Source organism: Gorilla gorilla, chromosome 1, assembly GCF_029281585.2.
Source record: "Gorilla gorilla gorilla isolate KB3781 chromosome 1, NHGRI_mGorGor1-v2.1_pri, whole genome shotgun sequence".
In the NCBI taxonomy this organism is placed as follows: Eukaryota; Metazoa; Chordata; class Mammalia; order Primates; family Hominidae; genus Gorilla; species Gorilla gorilla.
Window position 1 is genome coordinate 230,853,914 of NC_073224.2, and position 21,486 is coordinate 230,875,399.

The 21,486-nt window shown below is 47.3% G+C and overlaps 1 protein-coding gene across 8 annotated transcripts in view; it reads left to right on the forward strand.

The window, feature by feature from the left end:
* The window catches only part of CLSTN1 (calsyntenin 1), a 96,135-nt gene that overhangs the window by 60,085 nt on the left and 14,564 nt on the right, over positions 1-21,486 (forward strand). For 4 of the 8 annotated variants that reach the window (XM_019010740.4, XM_019010749.4, XM_055383959.2 and 1 more), the window contains exons 3-9: positions 8,570-8,599; positions 9,774-9,969; positions 13,411-13,619; positions 15,179-15,328; positions 15,446-15,631; positions 20,439-20,687; positions 21,077-21,198. In XM_019010740.4, coding sequence (XP_018866285.1) covers positions 8,570-8,599; positions 9,774-9,969; positions 13,411-13,619; positions 15,179-15,328; positions 15,446-15,631; positions 20,439-20,687; positions 21,077-21,198 — 1,142 coding nt within the window. The remainder of the gene's footprint in view (positions 1-8,569; positions 8,600-9,773; positions 9,970-13,410; positions 13,620-15,178; positions 15,329-15,445; positions 15,632-20,438; positions 20,688-21,076; positions 21,199-21,486) is intronic. The other 4 variants (XM_004024615.5, XM_055383999.2, XM_055383963.2 and 1 more) reach the window with 1 other exon arrangement.

Here is a 21,486-nt window from a genome sequence, read left to right on the forward strand (position 1 = left end):
CTCTTGTCGCCAGGCTGTAGTGCAATGACGCGATCTCAGCTCACCGCAACCTCTGCCTCCTGGGTTCAAGTGATTCTCCTGTATCAGTCTCCCGAGTAGCTGGGATTGCAGGCGCCTGCCACCACGCCTGGCTAATTTTGTATTTTTAGTAGAGATGGGGTTTCTCCATGTTGGTCAGGCTGGTCTTGAACTCCTGACCTCAGTTGATCTGCCTGCCTCCCAAAGTGCTGGGATTACAGGCCTGAGCCACTGCGCCTGGCCCAATTTTTTTAAATGGTGAAATATTAAGGTATTTGAAAAAAAAATGACATTTCACATGCTTCAGCTTAATCGAAGGCAATAATGTATTGAGTAACAATTTTAAGTAAGTAGCTGAATGTTAGGACAGGTGCTTCTTATTAACCGTGATTGACTTGAATGGACCCATTTTGGATGTAGACACCACCCAGGAAGAGTTTGGGATCAGTAATGATTAAATACTAGGTAGCTATGCTAGGTTTTCCAGAGATGATAAAAAAAAGTGTAAAAGTTGGTTCCTGTTTTCAAAGCCACTGATAATGTAGGTAAGAGGGCCAAACCAAGATTGGCAAAGGATACTAGGAAACTTGTAGTTCAGCCCCAAGTGACAGAGGCAACGATGGTGTGGGCTAAGGAGGCAAGTGCTGCAGTTTGGATGTTTGTCCCCTCCAAACCTCATGTGGAAAGTTTTTTTTTTTTTAAAGATGGAGCCTCACTTCATCACCCAGGCTGGAATGCAGCAGTGGGATCTCAGCTCACTGCAACCTCTGCGTCAGATATTCAAACGATTCTCCCACCTCAGCCTTCCGAGTAGCTGGGATTACAGGCCTGTGCCATCATACCTGGCTAATTTTTGTATTTTTAGTAGAGACAGGGTTTCACCATGTTACCCAGGCTGGCCTTGAACCCCAGACCTCAAGTGATCCACCTGCCTTGGCCTCCCAAAGTGTTGGGATTACAAGCATGAGCCATGGTGCCCCTAACTGAAACTTGATGCCAATGTTGGAGGTGGGGCCTAATGGGAGGTGTTTGGGTCACAGGGGGTGAATCCTTCATGAATAGATTAATGTTGTCCCTGGCTATGGGAGTGAGGTGGGGGGTGGGGGGTAGTGGGTGAATTCTCACTCTTTTAGTTCCCACAAGAGCTCGTTGCTAAAAAGAGCCTGTGGTTGCTCCTCCTCCTCCCCCGCTCACCTCTCTCTCTCTCTCTCTCTCTTTCTCTTTCTCTTTCTTTCTCCCTCACCATGTGATTTCTACACACGATTCCCCTTGGCCTTCCGCAGTGAGTGGAAGTAGCCTGAGGCCCTCATCAGATGCAGATGCCCAACCTTGAACTTTCCAGCCATCAGAAGTGTGAACCAAAGAAACCTTTTTTCTTTATAACTTACACAGCCTCAGGTCTTCCTTTGTAGCAACACTGAATGGGCTGAGATAGCCCAGAAGTGGTTCTACAGTGGTTTACAGGGCTCGAGCCCTGTAAAGGGTGGGTGGAGTTTGCATAGGCAGTGAAGAGAGGGGAGAGGTGGGAGCAGAGGTGGGAACTGGAAGGGCCTCCCAGGGTAGGTGACCAGGTCAGCTTGTGTGGCGTGGGGTATAGAGGAGCACAGGGTTGAAGTCAACTTGAGTCCACATGGTTTCCATTGCTAGGCTGAATGGATGCATGGGGTTTTCCAATGCTATGTCTGGATCACCTGGGGCCCTGGTGTAGAGTGCAGGTTCCTGAGCTCCATGCTCAGCTGCCTAGTCTGTACCTCCAGGAGTGGCACCTGAGAAATCCATACCAGCCAGCTAGGTTTGCAAACCCCCGATGGGCCACCTTCCCAGGTCTGCAGACTGTCTGTGTTGGAGTCATCTGGCAGTGCTTGCTCAAAATGCAGATCACTGGGCTCTGCCCCTAGAACCACCAAGTCAGAATTTCTGGGGATGGAGCTTTGGAAACCACATTTTTAACAAGCTTCACAGACCATTTTTGGCACACTAGAATTTGAGAGCCACTGCTGTAGTCAGTGAGGAACTTGCAAGAGCGTAACTCTTGGAGTCTGTGGTTATTGTTACATATATTTAAGGTATCCTAGGCCGGGTGCAGTGGTTCACACCTGTAATCCCAGCACTTTGGGAGGCTGAGGCGAGGAGATCACTTGAGGTCAGGAGTTTGAGACCAGCCTGGCCAACATGGTGAAACCCTGTCTCTACTAAAAATACAAAAATTAGCCAGGCATGGTGGTGTGCGCCTGTAGTCCCAGCTACTCGGGAGGCTGAGGCACAGGAATCACTTGAACACAGGAGGTGGAGGATGCTGTGAGCTGAGGTTGTGCCACTGCACTCCAGCCTGGGTGACAGAGCGAGACTCTGTCTCCAAAAAAAAGAAAAAAAAAGGTAACCCGAAAAAACTACTGATTAGAGACACATATGAGCTCATTCCAGAAACTAGCCTGGACCAGTAAGCAAGAAAGCCAGAGGTCACCAAACATCAGGGACAGCCCGGACACCCAGCTGTTGAGTGTGGGCACCAAGGCCAAGTGGAGCAGAGAGGAGTGGATAGTCGCTGCTTAGCAAGTGTCCATTTTCTCTTTTTTTTTTTTTTTTTGAAATGGAGTCTCACTCTGTCGCCCAGGCTGGAGTGCAGTGGCGTGATCTCGGCTCACTGCAACTTCCGCCTCCCAGGTTCAAGCGATGCTCATGCCTCAGCCTCCTGAGTAGCTGGAATTACAGGTGCCTGCCACCATGTCCAGCTAATTTTTGTATTTTTAGTAGAGACGGGTTTCAACATGTTGGCCGGGCTGGTCTCGAACTCCTGACCTCAGATGATCCACCCACCTTGGCCTCCCAAAGTGCTGGGATTACAGGTGTGGGCCACCACACCCGGCCCATTTTCTCTTCTTTACAGCCCCGTGATCTGTTTCCCATTGGGCACAGATCAGTGGATCTACAACCTGTTACCCAGCTTCCCCTAGCCAAGTGTGTGGATAGTGTGAGCTAGGCTGAACAGGTGCCCCTCCCTGAAGTTTGAATGGTGAGTGGAGCAACAGCGATGCTAAGAAGAGTTGCAGTTCGGGTCTGTCTGTCCAGGCTGTTCTGCAGTGGGACTGTTGCGGTTCCTGTTTCCTGGTCTCCAGCCGCCTTGGCTTCCACCTGTTTCCAAGTCCCTTTCTCTGGCCTACAGTCAGTTCCATGAGTTCCTGACAGTTTCCCAATCAGTTTCCTTTTGCTAAGTTACCTAGAAAGGATTTCTGTTGCTTACAATCAGAGAACCTTAGCTGTTATACGTAAGGAGCAAAGGAAACACTTGCAATATAAGGGCAGGGTCCCCTGAGAGCTGGGAGACGTGTGTAGGAGGGGCCATCCTCAGATTAGGAAGAAGACTTTGAAAGAACAGCAGGGCCAGCCTAAAGCTGGGGTTTGTCAAAGGCACAGATGAGGAAAGTGAGGGCAAAGTGCTGTCAGCTGAGAACCCTGCACGTGACTTTGGATATCCAGAAGTCAAATCTAGACTTTGTTGGGTTCATCCATTTTTCATATTTTTATGTTTTGCTTTAAAAATTCCTCAAAAAAATTTTTTTTAAATTTTTAGACATGGTCTCACTCCGTCGCCCAGAGTACAGAGGCTGGAGTGCAGTGGCATGATCATGGCTCACTACAGGCTTAACATCCCAGGCTCAGGTGATTCTCCCACCTTAGGCTCCCAAGTAGCCGGGACCACAGGCACACGCCACCACTCCCAGCTAATTTTTGTATTTTTGGTAGAGACAGGATTTCACCGTGTTGGCCAGGCTGGTCTCGAACTCCTGACCTCAGGTGATCCACCCACCTCAGCCTCCCAAAGTGCTGGGATTACAGATGTGACCTACCAGGCCTGCCCCCCAAATTTCTTAAGTAAAGTTCCTTTTGACCATTTTAGATGATCTCCTAGGGGAATGAAGGTTTGGGGAAAGAGACTGGGAAGGATTTGGCCCATTCCTAGGAGAGCCTAACTGGAGAGGTTGTCTGGGAAACCTGGTTGGGTGTTTTCAGCTTGATAAAAGCAGGGTTTTAGGTAGATTTGCCTAACAGAGCCAGCTGAATTGAGTGGGAGGGAGCAGGCAGAAAGGAACTGGGATGTGAAAGGCAATTCTGAGAGGTCTTCCCTGCAACGGATGAGGTTGTTTGAGTTTGAGAGAGGCTAAGTTTAGGATAGCGAGTGGTGGAGCTGCACCTTCGTATGTGATGGTGCCGTAGCATGCATTTGACTACCGTGAACTGGGGCGGGCGTGGTGGCTCATGCCTGTAATCCCAGCTCTGAGGGAGGCTGAGGCAGGTGGATCACTTGAGCTCAGGAGTCCAAGACCAGCCTGGGCAACATGGTGAAACCTCGCCTCCAGCAAAAAAAAAAAAAAGCCGGGAATGGGTGGCATGCACCTGTGGTCTGAGCTACTCAGGAGGCTGAGGTGGGAGAATCGCTTGAACTCAGGAGGTGGAGGTCCCATCTATTCCCCTAAAAATCCCTTAAATGTCTCCTTGGGACAGTGCCTAGTTCAGCCCTCATTGTATCTCATCAGAGGTACTGTGGTAGCCCCTGTCTTGCTCCAGTCCGATCCGTCTTCCTTATTAAAAGTAGAGTTTTAGGTTGAATGCACAAATGGCCCCTTGAGGTAGGCGTACTGGCTGACCCTGCAGATGGCTCAGCAGGCTCTGCAGTGATGGGCTCGGTTGCAAGGCTCGTGCGGAAGACCCAGGTCTGCCTGAGTTTTGCAAAGCCCACACTGCATCTGCCACCTTGAACTACCAACCTGGCGAGTTGGTTTTTTAAGTCCTTGTAGGTAAAGGACCCAGCCTGACTAGCAATTGAATAAGTACTGGTGGATTTGAGGCACCATATCCTGTTGGTGGAATTCATTAAAGTAGCCAATGTCAATACTCAGAATATTGATTATTCTGAGAGCTAGGATTGTATCATTGCATTCCAGCCTGGGCAACAGAGGGAAACCCTGTCTCTAAAACAACCAGCCAACAAGCAGGAAATCTGCACTTACCTATGGAGAGACCTGTGTCAGGAAAGCACACCACAGTCACTGTCATTAATGTCAGTTCAGATGATGTGGAACTGCCTCGATATTCCACAGTAAACTCAAGTCAAAAACTGAGAAGTTTTATCCAAATTAAAGCTGGGCAACCTAAATTACTTTAAAATGTATTATGCAGTATTAATATGCATGAAAACATGTAATATTGTGAGTTAGCACATCCTGGAAAACATTTGGACACATCTGGTACCGGGCAGTTTTACTCGTGGGTGTCTCTCTAGAGCAGAGATCAGCAAACCTTTTCTGTTAAGAACTAGATAGGGACTATTTTAAGCTTTGGGGCCCCTCGGATCTCTTTCGCAATGATGTAATTCTGCAACAACCTCTGCCCTTGCAGTGTGAAAGCAGAGACCATACATTAAACAAATGAGCATGTCTGTGTTCCAGTGAGATATATTTATAGAAACTGTATTTGAGGCCAGGAGCGGTGGCTCACGCCTGTAATCTCAGCACTTTGGGAGGCCGAGGCGGGCGGATCATGAGGTCAGGAGATCAAGACCATCCTGGCTAACGCAGTGAAACCCTGTCTCTGCTAAAAATACAAAAACAAAAAAATTAGCCAGGCGTGGTGGCAGACACCTGTAATCCCAGCTACTCGGGAGGCTGAGGTGGGAGAATGGCGTGAACCGGGGAGGTGGAGCTTGCAGTGAGCCAAGATCGTGCCACTGCACTCCAGCCTGGGCAACAGAGCAAGGACTCCATCTCAAAACAAACAAACAAAAAGAAACTGTATTTGTATTTGAAATTCATGTAATTTTCTCATGTTATGAAGTACTATTAAAAATTGTTTTTAGCGTGTGGGCTCTTCAAAATCAGGAACAGGTTGGACTTTCTGGAAACAGCAGTTTGCAAACCCCTAATTCAAAGCAACTCTGTCCAGTGGGACTTGCTGTGCCAAGGGGAGCACTCTGCGTCCACTTGTCTTCTTGCAGCAGCCACCAGTCACATGTGGCTGCTGGGCCCTTGAGAACTGGCCAGTGTAACTGAGGAACTGGATTTTTCACATTGTTTGATTTTTAGCTTGAATTTTCATTTGCATTTGAACAGCCCCACATGGCTAGCGGCTACCATGTTAGGCAGCACAGGCGTACAGAGGCTCTTGTAGACGTGCAGCAGCAAGCAGGGACCGAAATAATCATGACACCATTGTTTTTAAACAGCAGGAACAACTGATGGCATTTTCACACAGTGGAAAATGATTGTAATAATAGCAAACATTTGTTAAGTGCTCTCTTTCTGCCAGGCAATGTTTTAAGCACTTTACATGTTTTGACCCGTGGATTCTAACTGTTAGGTAGTAGTGAAAATGAATAAACTATAGCTACCTATACCAGCAAGGATGAATAAATCTTAGATACACAAAGTTGCATGAAAAAGCAAGTCATGGCTGGGTGCGGTGACTCACGCCTGTAATCCTAGTACTTTGGGAGGCTGAGGCGGGCGGATCACTTGAGATCAGGAGTTCAAGACCAGCCTGGCCAATATGGTGAAATCCCGTTTCTACTAAAAATACAAAAATTAGCGAGGCTTGGTGGCAGGCGCCTGTAATCCCAGCTGCTTGGGAGGCTGAGGCATGAGAATCGCTTGAACCTGGGGATCTGAGGTTGCAGTGAGCTGAGATGCTACCACTGTACTCCAGCCTGGGCAACAGAGTGAGACTCTGTCTCAAAAAAAGAAAAAGAAGCAAGTCATAAAAACTGCATGTGGGCTGGGCGCAGTGGCTCACGCCCGTAATCCCAGCACTTTGGGAGGCTGAGGCGGGCGGATCACCTGATGCCAGGAGTTCGAGACCAGCCTGACCAACACAGAGAAACCCCATCTCTACTAAAAATACAAAATTAGCCAGGCATGGTGGTGCATGCCTGTAATCCCAGCTACTGAGGAAGCTGAGGCAGGAGAATCGCTTGAACCCGGGAGGCAGAGGTTGCAGTGAGCCGAGATCTTGTTACTCCATCCTGGGCAACAAGAGTGAAACTCCATCCCCCGTCCCCCCCCCCCAAAACAAACAAACAAACAACTGCATGCCACGTGATACCGTTTTTAAAACCTTAAAACCAAGCAAAATGAAACAACACTGTTCAGGGAGAATAAATGGTAGCACTATTAGCAAAGCAAGGGAATTCAGGTCATGTTACCTTTGGGGGAGAGAAGGTGCCACCAGTGAGGGCCCAGTGTGTTGAGGGGCAGCGGAATTCCTGACCTCTTCACATTTCCACTCCTCCATAGTAAAGGGTTTATAAGCAGGATATATATTGACTTGGTAGAACAGAGCTTTCATGTAATAAAAACATGACCGTTGTAGCATCCCTACAGTTAGTTTTGAATCTGGTTTCTATTCACGTTTAAGCAGATGTTCCATTAGCAGAGGGGTTTATGTTTGTTGCCTTGGTTGGGTACTTTGGATTAGAAAAATATTGTCATTTTTTTCAGTTCAAGAATAAAGGGTTAAAACCCTTTTGTTCCGGCCGGGTGCGGTGGCTCACGCCTGTAATCCCAGCACTTTGGGAGGCCGAGGCGGGTGGATCATGAGGTCAGGAGATCGAGACCATCTGGCTAACATGGTGAAACCCCGTCTCTACTAAAAATACAAAAAAAATTAGCCGGGCGTGGTGGCGGGCGCCTGTAGTCCCAGCTACTCGGGAGGCTGAGGTAGGAGAATGGCATGAACCAGGGAGGCGGAGCTTGCAGTGAGCCGAGATCACGCCACTGCACTCCAGTCTGGGCGACTGAGCAAGATTCCATCTCAAAAAAAAAAAAAAACCTTTTGCTCCAAATTTTTGTTTCATTAAATCTACTGATGAGTTGAATGTTACCAGAATCTAGCTGAGAGAATTTAGGTTGGAAATGAACATCTGAAAACTGCAAAATAACAAATAGATGTACTTATTCATGGTTTGTCACTAGAGTGTTCATTAAAAGAAAAATCCTGCCGGGCACGGGGGCTCACGCCTGTAATCCCAGCACTTTGGGAGGCCGAGGTGGGCGGATCACGAGGTCAGGAGATCGAGACCATCCTGGCTAACATGGTGATACCCTGTCTCTACTAAAAATACAAAAAATTATCCGGGTGTGGTGGTGGGCGCCTGTAGTCCCAGCTACTTGGGAGGCTGAGGCAGGAGAATGGTGAACCCAGGAGGTGGAGCTTGCAGTGAGCCGAGATAGCGCCACTGCATTCCAGCCTGGGCGACAGAAGACTCTGTCTCAAAAAAAAGAAAAATCCTAATGACCCCTGAGGGTGTTAGGACACTTCATGTAGGAGTATTTCATCCCTAAATTAATAACTTCAGAATTATGCGGTAGTTCATGGTAAGTTGGATTCAAAGTGACATTTTGTTCCTGAAGATTAGGTTTTGCTGTAGCAATCGTAGAAGCCAGTCGCTGAGCTTGGTGTGGAAATGTGTAATATGTGCACCTTTGACTTTTTTCCTTAGTGTATTCCGTCTTCATTCTTTCCTGTATTACTGACATGGGCTTATCTTTTCTCCCTTTAGAGAGTTTTGAGGTGACAGTCACCAAAGAAGGTGATAAAGGGTTCTTTCTTCCCCTCTTATGAATATTAACCCACTAACTTTGTTTATAAAATTGGGAATCAGCCCTTAAACAGAAGAAACTGTCATGCTCTTTTATTCTTATTCTCCTACTTTGTTTCTATTTTAAAGTATATTGATGGAAATTATATGTAACCAGACCCTTGGTTAGAAATATCTGGAAATCAGACATCCATTTGAACTGTATGGATAACACTGTACATTTTTGTTTAATCGAACTTCAGAGATTTGCTTTGTAACAATTTTCTATTAGTTGGAATTGTGGAAGGAGTGCAGTCTTATTTTCATGTGAAATACATGTTGTGGAGTTTTACATCGACATCAAAACATTTATATACTGTTCTCCCATGGACAAGAATGGAAACATAGATTTTTAACTCCTAATTAAGCTTGTGAGCCAATTTAGATGTAGAGAAGTTCCCAGGCTGGTGTCTTTTTCAGGTTTGATAGGATAAAGTCTGAAACAAAGGCAAGTCTAGCCAGTCCCTCTCATAGTAGAAACTGTGTCTGAATCGTAGATGATAAAATAGCTGTTGAAATGGATGCCTGACGAGTCGGTATTTCTACCTTTCTCATTGAGTAGTTTGTTTTGATTCCCTAATTTTAGCCAGGCTCATTGCACAGGAAGACTTGTTTCCTTTGATTTTTTTTTTTTTGACAGAATTTCTGTAATTACGGTGCTGATCCTATATCTCACACTTCCTCCTCTCTCAACACATAACTGCGTTTTAGCTTCTCTCTGGTCCAAATCAAACTGGCTGCCAGCCCTCCCAGGAGCTGGGGCGGCGCTGGTGTTCTCAGGCCTTGGCTGTGTGCTAATGAGACTCCTTTTACCCTCGAGCTATCTAAGTGCTCCTGTGGAATGCCTGTCTATATTTTCTTCTCTCTCTCTTTTGTATTCCTGCATGAATGGATGCAAAGTAAACAAGTTGCTTGGAAAGCCAGAATCTGCTTCATCTTACTAAAGTCCCAGAACTTCCCCATGTTTAAAGCACAGTGCCCCTGCTTTGTCCACGGACCCTCCAAACCCCTGGCTGCCGAATTGTTGTCATTTATTTTCTTTGGGGGTGGAGACTGGGGGGAGGAGGGCAAGGTGCAGAAGATCTATGTGGTAGGAATTCTAACCTGTTCTGCTTTGACTCCCTAGGTGAGATTTGTGGATTTAAAATTCACGGGCAGAATGTCCCCTTTGATGCAGTTGTAGTGGATAAATCCACTGGTGAGGGAGTCATTCGCTCCAAAGAGAAACTGGACTGTGAGCTGCAGAAAGACTATTCATTCACCATCCAGGCCTATGATTGTGGGAAGGGACCTGATGGCACCAACGTGAAAAAGTCTCATAAGTAAGTAAGCTGGACAAAGAGTGAACATAACCCACCGAGTAAACGTGTGTGCGCAGAACGAAAATAGTGGTGACTATTGCCTGCTCCCCAAGACTGTGTTTTTGAAATAGGCAGAAGATAGTTCTCAAGTGTCTACAATTAGATTGTAAACTCTTGGAGGGCAGGAATCATGTCTGTCTACCCTTGTATACAGTTTCTAGCAAGAGCCTCGCTCACATTAGGCATATTAGGTTTTTTGGGGTTGTTTTTGTTTGTTTTTTGAGATGGAGTTTTGCTCTTGTTGCCCAGGCTGGAGTGCAATGGCATGATCTTGGCTCGCCGCAACCTCCGCCTCCTGGGTTCAAGCGATTCTCCTGCCTCAACCTCCCGCATAGCTGGGATTACAGGCATGCGCCACCATGCTCAGCTAATTTTGTGTTTTTAGTAGAGATGGGGTTTCTCCATGTTGGTCAGGCTGGTCTCAAACTCCCGACCTCAGGTGATCCGCCTGCCTGGGCCTCCTAAAGTGCTGGGATTATAGGCGTGAGCCGTGCCTGGCCTTTTTGTGTTTTGTTTTTGAGATGGAGTTTCGCTGTTTCACCCAAGCTGGAGTGTAGTGGCACAATCATGGCTCATTGGAACCTCCGCCTTCCGGTTTCAAGCGATTTTCCTGCCTCAGCCTCCCGAGTAGCTGGGATTACAGGTGCCTGCCACCACGCCTGGCTAATTTTTGTATTTTTAGTAGAGACGGGTTTCGCCATGTTGGCCAGGCTGGTATCAAACTCCTGACCCCATCATTCACCTGCCTCGGCCTCCCAAAGTCCTAGGATTACAGGCGTGAGCCACCGCACCTGGCCTAGGTTTTTAATAAATGAATGAGTGAATAATTTTATCACACCAAATACTCTATTAAAGAAATAAAGGCCCTACATTAAAAATTGAAAAAGTCTGCTTCTCCCTTAGGAAGGTTATTTTGTTGTCACATTTATCTTTTGCTGTAATTCCTAAGGGCATAAACTTAATCATTGTTGGCCAGGTGCAGTGGCTCACACCTATAATCCCAGCACTTTGGGAGGCTGAGGTGGGAAGATTGCTTGAGCCTAGGAGTTTGAGAGCAGCCTAGACAATGTAGGAGATGCCATCTCTACAAAACATAAACAGTTAGCCAGGTATGGTGGCACATGCCTGTGGTCTCAGCTACTTGGGAGGCTAAGGCGGGAGGATTGCTTGAGTCCGAGAGGTTGAGGCTGCAGTGAGCCATGATTGTGCCACTGTACTCCAGTCTGAGTGTCAGAATGAGACCCTGTCCCTAAAAAACAATAACAACAAAAATTGGCCAGGCACGGTGGCTCACACCTGTAATCCCAGCACTTTGGGAGGCCGAGGCAGGCAGATCACCTGAGGTGATTTTCACCTGAGGTCAGGAGTTCATGACCAGCCTGGCCAACGTGGAGAAACCCTGTCTCTACTAAAAATACAAAATTAACCAGGCATGGTGGCACGTGCCTGTAGTCCCTGCTTCTCGGGAGGCTGAGGCAGGAGAATCACTTGAACCTGGGAGGTGGAGGTTGCAGTGAGCCAAGATCACATCATTGCACTCCAGCCTGGCCAAAAAGAATGAAACTCTGTCTCAAAAAAAAAAAAAAAAAATTAGTCACTGCTGGTGGAAGTAGGCTGACTCGCTGCCACAATCCTGAGTGTGTTGCTGCACCTCCTGCCAGTTAGGAACTGCAGATGTAACAGAGAGGGCTTTGGACAAGACAACATAGAACAGGGGTCGCCATACCTCAGGACGTGGGCCAGTACTGGTCCGTGGCCTGTTAGGAACCAGGCCACACAGCAGGAGGTCAACAGCATGTGAGCGAGTGAGCATTTCTGCCCGAGCTCCACCTCCTGTCACATCAGCAGCGATATCAGATTCTCACAGGAGCGCGAACCCTGTTGTGAACTGAGCATGCCAGGGATCTAGGTTGTGCCCTCCTTATGAGAATCGACTGCCTGATGATCTGAGGTGGGGCATTTTCATCCCAAAACCATCCTCCCACCCCCATCTGTGGAGAAATTGCCTTCCATGAAATCAGTCCTTGGTGCCAAAAAGGTTGGGGACTGCTGGTGTTCTCAAGTCCAGTGTCTTCTACAATTAGATTGTAAGCTCTAGTCTTTCTAGAGCTCTAGTCTTTTCTCCACCACTTGCTAGCCCTTTGGCATTGTGCAAATTTAATTTTGTTGAGTCTGTTTCTTTTTCTTTTGTTTTATTTATTTATTTGTTTGTTTATTTATTGAGGCAGAGTCTCGCTCTGTCACCCAGGCTGGAGTGCGGTGGCACAATCTCGGCTCACTGCAACCTCCACCTCCAGGGTTCAAGCGATTCTCGTGCCTCAGCCTCCCAAGCAGCTGGGATTACAGGCACGCTCCACCACACCCGGCTAATTTTTGTATTTTTGGTAGAGACGGGGTTTCACCATGTTGGCCAGGATGGTCTTGAACTCTGACCTCTGGTGACCCTCCTGCCTCAGCCTCCCAAAGTGCTGGGATAGGTGTGAGCCACCACACCCGGCCTTGAGTCTCAGCTTCTACTTAGCACATCTACTAAAGAAGGGTATGTGGGTGAGATGGTGTCACATAATCCATTGTGAGGGTCAGACCGATGGCACTGGGATGAGGAGGCTCATGGTGAGCAGAGGGTGCAGTGCCCCGGTGAGTCTCTTCCCTTTTTCCACAGTATAATATTATTGTTTCCCTTGAAAAGGTCAGATTTTGACCAAAGTCCTTGTCTGATTCAGAAGCATGCCCTGACCATTAGCCCTTGAAACCTACAGTTTTCTTTATTTGTAGCAAGGTCTGATGACACCCTAATTTTCTTGATAACTGAGCTGGGGTATTGGCAGGTGGCAATGGCCTGCCTCTCCTGAGCTCTTTCATTTGTTGAATCAGGACCAGATGATGCCATGGACTCTAGCCTATTCCCTAGAAGTAGGACAGAATTCGTCTGAACTCTCAGAATCAAACCATTTCATGCTTTCTCTGTTTCATACCCCTTCTTCCCTTGGCTTTATTTTTTTTCTGGATTTTGCTACAAAATATGTTTCAACTTTATAATTGGAGAGCAAACAGACGTCTGGTATTGTTTATCTCCCTTCTGCCTGTCTTGTCCCATATTGTCAAAAAAAAACACCCAAGTCTCTTTTATTTTAGATGATTGTTTTTTTGCTTTATTCTTAGGATATGGAAGAATCGACCCAAATCCCTCTTTTAACTTTCTGTTATCTCCACACTTGAATGAAAAGCAGTGAATAGCTTGGTTTAATTTTTGACTTCATCATATGAATTTCATGAAACAAGGTATCAGAAGCAGGAAATTTTAAAGTAGGGCAGAATTGGGTAAACACACGTACACACTCTCTGTCTCTCTCTCACACCGAAAACAAGCAGAAAAATATTTTTCTCCCTCCCTTTGTCCAGAGCAACTGTCCATATTCAGGTGAACGACGTGAACGAGTACGCACCCGTGTTCAAGGAGAAGTCCTACAAAGCCACGGTCATCGAGGGGAAGCAGTACGACAGCATTTTGAGGGTGGAGGCCGTGGATGCCGACTGCTCCCCTCAGTTCAGCCAGATTTGCAGCTACGAAATCATCACTCCAGACGTGCCCTTTACTGTCGACAAAGATGGTAAGAATCGAGGAGCCGGCTTTTCAGCTAGGCAGACAGTCCCTGCTAACCCCACTGACTTTACACCCCAGCTTCTGTGCTTCGTCAGAACTTCACGGAACTCACAAGTTGGAGACCTAACCTCGTGTGTGTTTGCTTTTAATTGTAAAAACATTTAAGTTTCTACTTTGTTCCCTGACAACTTCTTCTCTGGAACCTGTAGGTCCTGTGTTCTCTTGTGGGGCTCACCTCTTTTTTGCTTTCCCACCAAAATCAAATAAAAATCCTCCTGCCTGACATGGCTTTATTTTTTTAATCTTCTTAACTTTCAGTCCACATGCATCTGAGTGAGACTGACCTTTACATTTAGTTTGTCTCATTTTCTGTTCTCCATTAAGTTTTTTGTTTTTGTTTTTGTGGTTTTTTTTGAGACAGTTTCTCACTCTGTTCCCCAGGCTGGAGTACAGTGGTGCGATCTCAGCTTACCGCAACCTCTGCCTCCCGGGTTCAAGTGATTCTCCTACCTTAGCCTCTCGAGTAGCTGGGATTACAGGTGCCCACCACCACGCCCAGCTAATTTTTTGTTGTTGTTGTTTGTATTTTTAGTAGAGATAGGGTTTCACCATGTTGGCCAGACTGGTCTTGAACTCCTGACCTCAGGTGATCCGCCCACCTTGGCCTCCCAAAGTGCTGGGATTACATGTGTGAGCCACTGCGCCTGGCCATGTTCTCCATTAAGTTAGAATCTCCTGTGACATCTTTTTTTTTTTTTTTTTTTTTTTTTTGAGGGAAGGTCTTGCTCTGTCGCCCAGGCTGGAATGTAGTGGTGCAGTCACTGCTCACTGTAACCTCGAACTCCTGGGCTCACGGGATCCTCCCGCCACAGCCTCGCTAGTAGCTGGGACTGCAGGCACACGCCTGTAGTCCCAGCTACTTGGGAGGCTGAGGTGGGAGAATCGCTTGAACCCAGGAGGCAGAGGTTGCAGTGAGCCGAGATCAGGCCACTGCACTCCAGCCTGGGCAAGAGAACGAGACCCTGTTCCAAAAAGAAAAAAAAAGATAATACAGTGTTTCCTTTGTTAATTAATGCGCAGTCTAGAATCTTTGATGGAATTATGGACGTTGCAAACACTTTCCAGAGATCTGTACTCACCACGTTCAAAAAACAGGCTTCTGTTCTAAGCAGGTGGGGGTAGGAAATCTCTCTTTTAATATACTAAATGTTTGATCAGCGATCTTATATTTAATATTTGAGGTACTTGAATTATTATTATTTTTTTAATTCTCTGAATGTATGTAAACAGTTAAATCTTAATGTAAAGCCCAATGTAACACTGTGAGAGTAAGTGGAGCCTGAGCTGTGTAGCTCTGTCTCTTCTGTTGAAACTCTTCAGGATGGATTTAGTGCGTGTTAGGGCTCAGGGAGGACAGGTTGAGGGTTAAGCATCCCAAGCATATGTTTATTTCTGGCTGAGTATTTACAGGGCTTAAAGCCTATGCATTTTGTCTTTCCGCCTAGGACAACAAAAGTAAAACCAGCGTGGGTTTTGGCTCTCACTGTTGTTTTTGCCCTCTGTAAGGTTATATAAAAAACACAGAGAAATTAAACTACGGGAAAGAACATCAATATAAGCTGACCGTCACTGCCTATGACTGTGGGAAGAAAAGAGCCACAGAAGATGTTTTGGTGAAGATCAGCATTAAGCCCACCTGCACCCCTGGGTGGCAAGGTGAGCTTCATTCTCTCCCCTGCGCTCACATCTGCTCTTAAAACTGATGTATGCGGCAGCAACCTAGAGTGTGTGTTTTCCTTCTCTCCTCCCCTGCTGACTTGTGGACCAACACAGGATGGAACAACAGGATTGAGTATGAGCCGGGCACCGGCGCGTTGGCCGTCTTTCCAAATATCCACCTGGAGACATGTGACGAGCCAGTCGCCTCAGTACAGGCCACAGTGGAGCTAGAAACCAGCCACATAGGGAAAGGCTGCGACCGAGACACCTACTCAGAGAAGTCCCTCCACCGGCTCTGTGGTAAGGAGACCAGGCGTTCTTGCATCCGGCTGGCTTTGGTGAAGGTGGGAGGGACCTTTACAACTGGAAATACTTGTGTGTGTTGTGTTCATAATTATAAACTGTGATAGAGAATCTGCATTTCTGAAGTGAACTTTGCTGCCTTGCTGGCTAGTTTTCATACTGGATGGGCTTTGGGGGTGGGGCAGGGGGTGGACATCAACTCCTAAATTTCTATTCAACATGTTGTGTATATGTGCATTTTAAGAATCACTGGTGGCCAGATGTGGTGGCTTATACCTGTAATTCCAGCACTTTAGGAGGCTGAGGTGGGAAGATCACTTGAGCCCAGGAGTTTGAGACCAGCCTGGGCAACGCAGCGATACCCCATCTCTACAAAAAATTGAAAAATTAACTGGGGATGGTGGCATGGACCTGTAGTTCCAGTTACTTGGGAGGCTGAAGCGGGAGGATCACCTGAGCCCGGGAGGTTGAGGCTGCAGTGAGCCGTGATGGCACCATTGCACTCCACCCTGGGCAATAGAGTGAGACCCTGTTTTAAAAAAAGAACCACTGATTTGAAGGAAGTATTTCTCCAGCATACTCTGAGAATCATCCAAAAAGGGCTTCTGTAGGAGTACATGGAGTGAGTTTTACATGAAATGAGATGTTTACTTATGAACTGAAGAAAAAGGCCAGGGCATGGCTCATGCCTGTAATCTTAGCACTTTGGGAGGCCGAGGTGGGCAGATCACCTGAGGTCAGGAGTTCGAGACCAGCCTGACCAACATGGAGAAAACCCTGTCTCTACAAAAAATACAAAAACTAGCCAGGCATGGCGGTGCACGCCTGTAGTCCCAACTACTTGGGGGGCTGAGGGAGGAGGATCGCTTGAGCCCAGGAGGTGGACGTTGCAGTGAGCCAAGATCACGCCACTGCATTCCAGCCTGGATGACAGAGTGAGAACCTGTCTCAAAAAGAACTGAAGGAAAAATATAGGTAATACAATAGCTTTTGACAAACATGAAGTAGAAAATCGGAACTAAAGATAGCCACATCTAACTTAGAATCTCAATAGACTTTCTATATCACAATATTGTGTGGAGAAATTGAGAGACAGAATTACTGGGAAACCCACCAGAAGGCTAGGTCTCTCTTTACTGTCAGCTGCGGATATTTTTCTGGTTTATCTAAATGAAGAAGAGGTGAGGTATGGATGGCTGTCATGGAAGATGCTGAGGGAAGAACATTTAGTTGACTGGTGATAAAATCCCACTAAATGAAGCAGCGTCTTCATAAATTGGAAGGGGCTTTTGTGTTTCAAAAAGCTTTTGTGAAACAGCTTTTCAGGGAGCATTTTCTTAAACTGATTGGTCTTTTCACTAGCCTGATAACAACCATGAGATTTAGGTTACTGGTTTTCTTTTTTTTTTTTTAGACAGAGTCTCACTCTGTCACCCAGGCTGGAGTGCAGTGGCGCCATCTCGGCTCACTGCAAGCTCCGCCTCCTGGGTTCACACCATTCTCCCGCCTCAGCCTCCCGAGTAGCTGGGACTACAGGCACCTGCCACCATGCCCGGCTAATTTTTTGTATTTTTAGTAGAAACGGGTTTTCACCGTGTTAGCCAGGATGGTCTCGATCTCCTGACCTCGTGATCTGCCCACCTCGGCCTCCCAAAGTGCTGATTGCAGGCATGAGCCACCGCGCCCGGCCACTGGTTTATAATTGAAAATTATCCAGATCACTTGAGGTCAGGGGTCTAAGACCAGCCTGATCAACATGATGAAACCCCCGCTCTACTAAAAATAAAAAATTAGCCAGGCGTGGTGCGAGGTGCCTATAATCCCAGCTACGTGGGAGGCTGAGGCAGGAGAATCGCTTGAACCCAGGAGGCTGCAGTGAGCCAAGAGCGTGCCACTACTCTCCAGCCTAGGTGACAAAGCTAGACTTCGTCTTAGAAAAAAAACAATAAATAAGAAGAAAATTATCATGTGGTAAATAAACCAAAGTAGAAAACTAGACATTACACTGCCACAGCCCGATGATGAGCATATGGGGGTGTTTGGCAACTCTGAATCCAAATATTCATAATTGTCACCTAAATATATTTAAGTCAGGAGGTCTGGCACATTTTCTGTTTTAAACCATGCATGTAAGTATAATATATAAAATTTATTCTGTCTCTCATTTCATGGTATTAAGTGAATTTTTTTTTTTCAGCAGAATAAAGTTAGGAAGAATAGAAATAATTTGAGTGCTTACTATGCACCAGGTACTTTTTTGTTTGTTTGCTTTTGAGACAGTCTCCCTCTGTCGCCCAGGCTGGAGTGCAGTGGCGCAATCTCACTCACTGCAACGTCTGCCTCCTGGGTTCAAGCGATTCTCCTGCCTCGGCCTCCCAAGTAGCTGGGATTACAGGCATGTGCCATGATGCCTGGCTACTTTTTGTATGTTTAGTAGAGATGGGATTTCACCATGTTGGCGAGGCTCGTCTCCAACTCCTGACCTCAAGTGATCCACCCACCTCGGCCTCCCAAAGTGCTGGGATTATATGCATGAGCCACTGCGCCTGGCCTTACTCCAGGTACTTCTATGTGTGTTTTAGCTTAATGTTCGCAACAAGTCTACGAAGTAGGTGGGTATTGACCTTGTTACAGAGGAATTAAACAACTGAGACTAAAGCAGGTTAAGTAGCTTGCCCAGGCCCACATATTCAGGAGCTGAGGTTCTAGTGTGTGTGTGTGGTTTTTTTTTTTCTTTTGAGACAGAGTCTCGCTGTCGCCCAGGCTGGAATGCAATCGTGCTATCTTGGCTCACTGCAGCCTCCACTTCCTGTGTTTAAGTGATTCTCCCACCTCAGCCTCCCAAGTAGCTGAGATTACAGGCATCTGCCATCATGCCTGGCTAATTTTTGTATTTTTGTAGAGACAGAGTTTCACCATATTGGCCAGGCTGGTTTTGAACTCTTGACCTCAGTTGATCTGCCCGCCTCAGCCTCTCAAAGTTCTGGGATTACAGGCGCAAGCCACCACATCTAGCTTCAGGAGCTAAGATTTGGACCAAGGTCTTCTGTTACTCAAAAGGCCAGGCTGGTCCAGCCAAGGCCTGCTGCTCCGAGTAATAGCTTAGTCAAGAAGGAGCTTGCAAAATCTTTTCCTGTGGACAAAAAAAAAATTTTTTTAATTTGAACATGGCAATACATAAGAATGGTTGGAAAACATTTTTTGTGTTTTTTGACTTAGTAATTTCATTTCTAGGAATTTATTTTAAGGGAATAATCATGGAGACACATAAAGCTGTGCATGCAGGTGAGGTTTATAATAGGAAAAGGTTAGGGACAGCCTCTGTGCCCACCTGGGAGGCTGGTCAGTAGGTGATGCTGTATCTGTACAATGAAATGCTATTCAGGCCGGGCGCGGTGGCTCACACCTATAATCCCAGCACTTTGGGAGTCTGAGGCGGATGGATCGCTTGAGCCCAGTAGTTGGAGACTAGCCTGGACAACATGGCGAAACCCCGTCTCTACAAGAACACAAAAATTAGCTGGGCATGGTGGCACACACCTGTGGTCCCAGCTACTTGGGAGGCTGAGGTGGGAGGATTGCTTGAGCTCAGGAGGTCAAGGCTGCGGTAAACCAACACTGCACCACTGCACTGCAGCCTGGGCGAGAGAGGAGACCCTGTCTCAAAAAAAAAAAAAAAGCTATTCAGATAGTTTAAATTACATGATAGAAGAATGTTGCTAGGAATATATATGTATTATGCACATACATAGCAGGACTCCACTTTTATTGTATTTGTTTATATATTTTTGAGACAGGGTCGCACTCGCCCAGGCTGGAGTACAGTGGCACAGTCACAGCTCACTGCAGCCTCAACCTCCTGGGCTCAAGTGATCCTCCCATCTCAGCCTCCCAAGTAGCTGGGACTACAGGGATGCACCACCACACCTGGCTAATTTTTGTGTTTTTTGTATTGACAGGGTTTTGCCATGTTGTCCAGGCTGGTCTCCAACTCCTGGGCTCAAGCAATCTGTGTGCCTTGGCCTCCCAAAGTGCTGGGATTACAGGTGTGAGCCACCACGCCCGGCCAGGACTCCATTTTTCTAAGAAAACGCATCATTTTTGTGTATATTTACCAAAGGAGGACTGGGTGTTTATACTAAAATGGTATAATTTGAATCAGATTACAAGAAATGCTTCCTTTCCCTTCCTTTTTTTTTTTTGTTTGTTTGTTTGTTTTGAGACGGAGTCTCGCTCTGTTGCCCAGGCTGGAGTGCAGGGGTGCGATCTTGGCTCACTGCAAGCTCCGCCTTCCGGGTTCACGCCTGGCCCTTTCCCTTCCTTAAACAAATTCATGGTTGTTACTTTTATTTTTGTAATTTAAAACCCTGATTTTTGAAGAGAAGTAAACTGAAAGGGCCAAGCGTGGTGGCTCACGCCTGTAATCCCAGCACTTTTGGAGGCCGAGGCAGGCGGATCATGAGGTCAGGAGTTCAAGACCAGCCTGGCCAACATGGTGAAACTCCGGCTCTACTGAAAATGCAAAAATTAGCCAGTTTTAGTGGGGCGCACCTGTAATCCCAGCTACTCGGGAGGCTGAGGCAGGAGAACAGCTTGAACCTGGGAGGTGGAGGTTGCAATGAACTGAGATCGCGCCACTGTACTCCAGCCTGGGGACAAAGCAAGACTCTGTCTCGAAAGAAAAAAAAAAGGTGAACTGGAGCCAGCAGATTGTCTAAGTGTAAGACAAGCACGTGCCTGGGGGCTTGAGGTGCGCGGGGCCTCTGGCTCCTCACGTGAGTTTCACCGAGCACTGTGGCTTCAGGTGCGGCCGCAGGCACTGCCGAGCTGCTGCCATCCCCGAGTGGATCCCTCAACTGGACCGTGGGCCTCCCCACTGACAATGGCCACGACAGCGACCAGGTGTTTGAGTTCAACGGCACCCAGGCAGTGAGGATCCCGGATGGCGTCGTGTCGGTCAGCCCCAAAGAGCCGTTCACCATCTCGGTGTGGATGAGACATGGGCCGTTCGGCAGGAAGAAGGAGACAATTCTTTGCAGTTCTGATAAAACAGGTAGGGTAATAGCTCTGCAAGCGATGCCAGGCCCCAGTGTCCAGTGGGGTGGGTGCCAGCGGCAGGCTCCCTCTCCTTTCCCAGGGTCCCCTGCCAGCCTGGTGCTCGTAGGCCGTATGCTGTGCTGTGTGCCTGGGGCACTTGGTTCCCTAGAGCCACGGCCTGGGCATTTGGGTATTTGCTGTTGTTGCTCAGTGGGGTCCACGGTGATCACAGGCTCCGCCTCTCCGGAAAGCCCAAGTGTATTTGTTTCTAAGCCCTGCCTTGGCTTAGCCGAAGAGTTCATTTATGCAGATGAAATTGTGTCTTCAAAATCCATTCAAGAAACAGCTTTTATTTCTCCTTTGGGTCTTTAGTTGGCAATTTACCCATAGAAACTGCCTTTGCAGATATGAATCGGCACCACTACTCCCTCTATGTCCACGGGTGCCGGCTGATCTTCCTCTTCCGTCAGGATCCTTCTGAGGAGAAGAAATACAGACCTGCAGAGTTCCACTGGAAGTTGAATCAGGTGAGTGAATTGAAAACGCACTAATAGGGCCGGGCAAGGTGCTCACACCTATAATCCCAGCACTTTGGGAGGCTGGGGCACGAGGATTGCTTGAGCCCAGGGGTTCGAGACCAGCCTGGGCAACATAAGATCCTGTCCCTACAAAAAAAAAAAAAAAAAACCCACGAAAATTAGCTGGGCATGGTGGCACATGCCTGTAGTCCTGGCTACTTGGGGAGCTGAGGTGGGATGATTGATGGAGCCCAGGAGGTCAAGGCTGTAATGAGCTGCGATTGTGCCACTTCACTC